Raw genomic sequence first — 7,660 nt, 5'->3', positions numbered from 1 at the left:
CACATATTTGTGTTGATAGTGTAGGACATGCAAATGTATCATTGTAAAACAAAACTACCCTCTGCTTTAGGTCCTTTAACAACATCAAAAATATCTTACTTTAACATTTTATTTCAGTCAGTGAGATTTTATAGTGATTTATATATCTTTCTATAGTCACATAATAGGAATTCCGAATGTATAAAGGGGTGTGTGGGGGGGAAGATTGGGGGGAAGGTTGGGGTAATGTTTTATTTAAATGGTTATTTAGGTAGTCAACTAAGATACCTAAAGCACCAAAGACATACATGTTGGTTAACATTTGGAATATGATCATTGAGTTTTAAACTACTGAGGTCAAATTGACCCCAGAGGATAAAGGGTGTATAGTAAATGTGTGGATAACAGGAGGTTTATGCACATGATCTACCACAAACCTAGTCAGGTTTTACCAAATTAATGTAAACGGGTATGCAAAATGTCCTACAATTTATTCACATATGAAGTGTTTTAACTTTTTAATGCACAAGCCAGACACAGATGTATGCATTTTTTTTTTATTAAGTTACACTGAAAACGTTGGCAACAGAGCTGTGCAAGCCTTTGAGAGGAAGACACAAAGCTGTGTTTGGATGAATGCAATGCCACAGTAAGAGATGTTGGACAGTACACAGATGAAGAAAATCATACTGTATGAGCTGTCAAATACACAACGACCAACAATCAACACATGGTGCAGTCCTGGCAGTCTTTAAAACTCACAGATATGGCATTTTGTTTTGATGTCCTGTATAAGGTCCATGACAAAATAAAACAGTAAACACCCTACTCGAAATATCATGAAGACATTTGAATGTCCTTTAAATGGTGTTGCAATTTGTTATTGAACATGACCAAACCTGTGACAAACAGGTGACCCCTTTTCTCCTCAGTTTGTAGAACATGATCATGACAATAATTCTGGGCAATAATTCTGAACAAGAACATGACAATAATTCTGGGCGGTAAAAGTTCAGCTTTTAAAGATTTGCCCGACAGTTTGATCAGCTGCAGTCAGTCTTGGCTTCTCTCATAGATGTGGGTTATAATAAGTGGGCTGGACGAATCCACTGGTCACGAAGGGATGCAAGAGCCCTCCAGTGGATGAAAGTGGAACACCGCCGGCCGTGTGGAAGATCACATTCCCAGCGCTGAAGTTGGGGAAAGTTTGGTGGAAACTGGCGGCGCCTGCTCCACAGGGGGTCAGGTTTGGACTGAGGTTGACCAGGGAGTTGGAGCCGGGCTGTAAGGTGCTGCTGTCTGCCCCGGGGTTCTGCTTTTTCCATTTGGTCCTCCTGTTCTGAAACCAGATTTTCACCTGGGTTTCGGTCAGACTCAGAGATAGAGCCAGGTTTAGTCTCTCGCACACAGACAGGTACCGGGTTGTGCGGAACTTGTTCTCCAGAGCCACCAGCTGCTCGTATGTGAACGCTGTTCTGGCTCGCCGTGGTTTGGCGCAGGGCTGGTCCGTTCGCTGCCGCTTGTGCGGGGAGGGGTCCTGCTGGGCGGCCCCTGACTCCCCATCGTCCTGTTTCCCGGGGAGACAGGACTCTGATTCAGCCGGAGGGGAGAGCAGAAGAGAGTTATCAACAACACCATGACGCCTTGGGGAAGCAGAGTCTATCTCTTCCTCTGTACAAAATAAATAAATAAAAAAGATAAAAAGTTAGCCCATATCATTCAAAACGCAGCAAATGAAGCATCTAATGGATAACCCAGCATATCTATATTCAAGTGATATAATACTGGTTTATTTTCTTGTAAACTGTTCAAGAGTGAAAGTGTAGAAAATCTTCAATTTGTGTTACATTTTCAAAAATCTCTTTCAGGTACAAAAGACATACAATGCTTTCATTAAAACAACAGTTTTGGACCTGGTTGTTTAAAATGTACCTGATTGAGTTGACAGAATTGTTGAGGTGATTAAACCATACAGTTTACTTTTTGCACAAAAGTCCAATATAAACCAAATAAAGTTAATCTTATTTATGTGTTATCCTAATCCTGGTCAAATTGTACTAAATTGGCTGCATTACTGAAAGGACAGCTCCTGACAAGACAGAAAGTCACGTGCCAAATTTCAAAACTGATGCCCAACGCGTGCTTAACAAAAGTATCCTCATGGTGCAAACATGTCCCTCTTTGTCCTGTCTGAAGCGCAGTTGAAATAGCCCACACAGAAGACCTGAAGTTTACATCTGTAAAGCGTTTGATTTGTATCCTGAAGTCTGTGGTGCGGAACGGAGCATAGAATCACAGGAGAGGGGGAGACTTGGTCACTAATCCTTCAATAATTTATAAACCACACAGCGCCTCAAATGTCATGTTGCGGAAAGAAATCCCGTCTAAATCCAGCTCCGCCACCTCAGCCGTGACGTGCTAATGGAGTTTCATATTTGCGGGTGGATCGATAAATGTCATCTATTTAAAGGGAAGTTTTAATCGAACGATATTTAGGATCAGACATGGATGGGGTGTGAAGTTTGTACCTGCAAGCTGCTGGAGGGAGATATGCAGGATGCAGTAATGGTATATCGATCAAAGCGCGCAGAGGCATCCTCAATGGGACGATTTAAACAATTATCTAGCCTGCCTGTCCCAGTGCCAATCACACGCGGGGGCTCTGGGAGCGAGCCTTTGTGGCTTCCTTGAAAGGAAACGCAGCCTTGGAAATTAAGGGAAGGTCATACAGAGATGACAATAAATCTGATAGAAAATAGCGTCTCACTTGATGGTGTTTAGTTTAGACATATAGCAGAAAAAGTTTATTGTAAGTATATTTTTAGCGCATATTTGACTGGTTTCGAGGACGACTTTCGGTAGGTTTTGAAATAAATGTCATACGCAATAAATAAAAAACAGATATAAATATGACAAGAAAACGTTTGAAATACAGAAATAATATTTTTAAATGTTTTTGCTCTACCTGCTTGTGTGCGCTCAACTCTGAAGTCTCCGCCTGCATCGCTGTCCGACTCCAAACTTGTTCCCTCTTCATGTGGCACAGGAAACTCCTTTACGATGGAAAGTTCGTTTCCTCTTTTGCTGTTGAATTTGTTTGGATCCAATATATCAACAATAGAAAAAGAACTCTTATGACTGGACGTCATTGTCACTCCACAGTCCTTGGGGTCCAGCATCCTTTAGATAGAAACAGCTTTAAAGGAAGGAAAGGACTGACATGCGTAATTACGCGTGTGGAGAGGAACTTCTCATACTTTATCCTCCTTCTGGTCGCCAAACGTCATCAAACTGGATTCCTCACAGTGTGCACCTTGCTCCTCTACTCCTGTCTGTCAGTCTTCAGCGTCAATGAGATGACCGGAGCTCGGTACCTCGGTCTTTAAAGCGTATGTCCCCCCCGTCTCTCACCCAGACACGTGACACACACACTATTAGTGTTTCACACGACCGCCTAATGGGCTCAAAGCATTCGTCGATAATCACCCATATCATTAAATTCAATAATCCGCGATCTGAAAGTAAATTGGGCACAGATGGCACTTGATCCATATCAGAGATCGTCCTTTCTCCCTAAATTGGACTCTTTTAGAGACGTTACTGTCAGAGGAGATTTCGTATCCCTAGAGAAAGAATATCCTAATCGAAACCAAACGGTTTAAGCAAATAAACCCAGAGAGCCTCGACTCCAATCGGTACAAATACAAACTTGTAATGATAAAATGTAAAACACATTGATATCCTGCACTATTTATACTTTAACATTGTTCTTATTAGATCCATAAAGCACATACATCAGTAATTATGCAATTGTGGAAAAGAAAGAACACTTTGATATCTACTTATAATAGTTGTTAATATACAATTCAGGATACAATAAATTATTATTCTTTCCAGCATGCATCATGAAGATATTGTATTTCATCAACAACATAGGAGAATATGACAGCTTAAATTGACTTATAATTGGATATACTGATTATACTGACTGGTATAGCGTTTAGAATGTGGCTCATTTGGGTTTCTTCTTGTTATTAATTGAATACCTTTTTTATTTTTTTCCTGGTCCGGACACACTGATGACATTCCCAGTACTGCATTTCCTGTATTATTTCACTATCACCACACTGCAGCAAGTTTCAAACGTTTCAAAAACTGAAAATAACGAAAATAGTTTATGCTTAATTTGCTTGCATTATTGTCAATCTTCACCAAATGACTGTATTGATGTGTTTTTTAAATAAAACTAAATAAGGATGTGTTTTTTTTAACAGACTAAAAGCATCCACAATGAATCAGATGCTTCTTTAAAGCATACAAAGCTAAACTGTGGCCGTACAATAAATACGGCTGATTGTTTTCTCACCTAAGGTGATAGATTGATATTCACAATCAGTCGGCCCCCTATCTTTGCTATTAGTATTCAATAACGTGACACAGGGTTGTTTAAAGCTTGATGCATGGTGATGGCTAAAATGGTGAAACCAGCACAGGATCAATATTCTCAGCAGGTGTCCAATACAGATAAAGCCTGATGGCTACAGACAGGCTTTTTGGAAACTGAACGAGTAACTGCAACAGCACAGAAGCATCCTTTAACTGCTTAGCCCTACAACAACCTACTACTTTGTAGTGAATCTTTTCCTATAATTTAATACTGGTGGTAAAAAAAATACAATTTTCCATCTGTTTTAACATGTAACTGTCAACATGTTAACATATTTTGCTATCGAAGCCTGTGAGGTCCACATTGTGGGGATGAGACAGATGCTGTTTCTCTGTCTGTAATTCTGTCTGGTGTCGGTGACATGGGGGATCCGATCATGTTTACACACACTCTCAAATTCCTCCCTACACAATTTCCTGTGTCACTTATACAGTTCAGGGTGATTACTCTGCTGCATGGAGGTTTCATTGCTACCCAGTCATAGTCTGGTGCACCGGCTTGCTCTGCAGTAGTTACATAGTCAAACATTTGTTAAAGCCGCCCCTACAGGCGTCTGCATTTGCATGTGTATGGCACTTGCACGGCCATTACTGTAGACCCTCCATATGAATGGAGCCCGCTGCACACTGGAGGTTTACAACTTCCTACGAGAAAGCCCAGTGGCTGGACATCTGTTTATGTGGGTCGGCGGGACAAAGGAACGAGCCCTGAGGACAAAAAGGCCCTCAGGTAGACTTCAGAGAGCGGGAACAGCATCTGAGTCTGTACGGGCCGGAGCAAAACTTCAGAGGAGGAGAGGTCCACCGCAGGGAGCCCAAGAGACACACTTCCATCCAAGACCCCCCTCAAGGGTCAATAAAGTCATCACCTCATGGATAGGCTGCCCCCAGTCTGCTAAACGTCAGATAATTTGTCTAAGCTGAGGCTCCACTCACAGACTGTAGTGTCTTTTGTTTTCCCTAAAGTCCTCCAGCGTCTCCCTGACTCTCCTGTAAAGTGGGACTCAAACAAAAGACCAGCAAGTGTCCGGTGAATCATTAGGTGAGGCCGTTAGATCCTTCCAGCCAAATTCCTTTACATTGTAGTTGTTGTGTTTTGTGTTCATCTCCGAAGAAAGTACTAATGGCTTTGCTTGTCTTGTCACACAAGGCTACATTTTGGCAGTTCTAAAAACGTACCAAACTAGATAGATGTTCTATCTTCCTGTCTGTTTCCATTTATTTCAGTATGCTATGAGTATCAACTTGCAGAAACCTTGTTTTTCCTGTATTCATTTTTGTATTCTTAATCCAGATCCTTTCGAGAGAATCCGCGTTTGGTTAAGATATATAATCAGAGGTTAAAGGTGGGGTATGTAATTTATTTCAGAAACACTTTTCGTTATATTCCATGGAATGCTCTTAACATCCCGTTAGCAATGAATATATTAAATGCTTTGACAATAAATACATTATAAAAATTCATCTGTGGAAGCTGTAGCGCTGTAAAAAGCACGACCAATCATTTTAGCCGGCCCGGCTAAAATAACTGGATGGCCTACCTGCCTGTCAGCCTTCCATCTGTGCACAAACTTATCTCGTGCCCTCATTGGTCATGTGCGCATTCGTGTGTGTTGGAGGAGGGGCTCTGAGAGGAAGTCTGAAGGAAGAGGCAGATTTTTTTCCAGTTGTGTACTTTCTAATTCTTGCGCACTCAAGCTGGTTTCTCCAAGATTACATACCCCACCTTTAATGACATTTCTGGCATCCTGTGGCAGCTAATTTGCTCATCTTAGATGCAGCTCATGCACCTGATCAATGTTCTTTGGACAAAAGATAAAGACTATACTAAAAGATAATGTATTTCAAATCATGCTATCCTTTAGTTTTATTTTCATACTTTCCTGGCATGAAATCAAGCTCAGTCTATCTATGCCATTATTTGCTTTGTCTAACATGCACCACTACCTTTAAGCTACTTCCTATGTTTCTACTTTATCAGCACTCAGAGACAGTCAGCATTTAACTGTCAGTAAGTACAGTGCAATCTTCCTTAACAGGCATGAAGCTTTCACACATTTTGCCCAGTTTCCCGTCTGCACTGCATGCCTACAGTTGTGCTACCAGGCCTCTTTTCAGTGGGACCTGTGTTGGTTTGACTCTCTCCAACAACAAGGTCAGTGGCATTGCCCAGTAATTGTCCTAACGGCCTGTATACCTGTTGGGTGGAGGCGAGTAATGAGAGTTTTTCATTATGGGCGGGACGGGTGAGTGCGCCTGGCAGATGCTGACAGGCAGCAGATGTGTAAAGTTGGGGGTGATTTGTAAAGGGGTCAACTGCATCGCAGAGGAGATGGAGGGCGATGTGGGGCGGGGGTAAATTATGCTGAGGGACACTGTCAGTCATACTGCGCCCCTGTCACAACAAGGTAAAGGTCAGTTCAAACTCTGATGTAGTCAACTAACAACAAGCACTGTACTGTGGTCATGACGGCAAAGGGAGCAAAGTTTCAAACATGTACTGACCAGAAATGTTTAGTTCAAAGTTTACTGCATTTTTTTCAATACATTTATAAGTGAAAATCCTCCTTATAGCAGGAAAAAATCTGTATTTGCTTGCGATATTCAGTTGTTTTTAAATTCTTAAAACTGCATGGGATCTGTTTGTATTCCATCTCAGAAAAACACAAATGTTCCCCTACAACATTATTTTTTTCCTTTCTAAAGCAAACTAAAATGTTAATTAAACATTAGTATTGATGGCCGAACCCTGCCATGATAAAAACAATGATTGAAAAACTGAAAAACTAATATTCTTCTCCCGAAACTAAAAGACGAGACTCAGTTTACAATACTGCTAATTCTTTATATTGAAACGTTCTCCACATAGACCTTTAAGCATAATTCAAACCAATACAAATAATGTTTAAAGTGCAACTTTCTGAGAAAATGTTTTCAATTCCAGTGAACACACTCAATGTAGCATATACCATGATGACAGTTGTTGTCAGATATGTTTAATAACCGTACCCAATAAGAAATTAAGAATCACAGATATACGATCCTATGATTAGCCCATAGGGGACCGTTACCAATACCGAATATCAAATATGCACATACCTACCTAAAATTAAATGCAGCTAAAGTCATGAAAGTAGAAACAGAGGAAAACTGTGCAGTAAACTTTCATGGCCTAATCCACTGGCTATATTTTTGACTGGCCTGTCCTCTTTCACACAAGAAATGCAAAGCAGCC

At 40.9% G+C, this 7,660-nt stretch overlaps 1 protein-coding gene across 1 annotated transcript; it reads right to left on the bottom strand.

Moving 5' to 3' along the window:
- Window positions 1–997: 997 nt before the first annotated feature.
- On the bottom strand, window positions 998–3,158 carry nkx1.2la (NK1 transcription factor related 2-like,a). Its single transcript, XM_034100028.1, has 2 exons — window positions 2,945–3,158; window positions 998–1,650 (listed from the first exon to the last, which is right to left on the bottom strand). The coding sequence occupies exons 1-2, from the start codon at window positions 3,156–3,158 to the stop codon at window positions 1,049–1,051; spliced, it is 816 nt and encodes a 271-aa protein (XP_033955919.1). The 3' UTR covers window positions 998–1,048.
- Between the last annotated feature and the right edge of the window lie 4,502 nt (window positions 3,159–7,660).

The sequence above is a fragment of the Pseudochaenichthys georgianus genome, chromosome 15 (genome assembly GCF_902827115.2).
Source record: "Pseudochaenichthys georgianus chromosome 15, fPseGeo1.2, whole genome shotgun sequence".
In the NCBI taxonomy this organism is placed as follows: Eukaryota; Metazoa; Chordata; class Actinopteri; order Perciformes; family Channichthyidae; genus Pseudochaenichthys; species Pseudochaenichthys georgianus.
The sequence above is the reverse complement of the archived record's forward strand: the minus strand, read 5'-3'. Positions and strand labels throughout refer to the sequence as shown.

What these genes read in the sequence shown, in the direction of transcription:
- nkx1.2la (XM_034100028.1), bottom strand. Translation starts at nt 3,158, where the DNA reads ATGCTGGACCCCAAGGACTGTGGAGTGACAATGACGTCCAGTCATAAG. An exon ending in AGTTGAGCGCACACAAGCAG is followed by an intron (nt 1,651 to 2,944) that starts GTAGAGCAAAAA and finishes TATTTTGTACAG; the next exon opens with AGGAAGAGATAGACTCTGCT.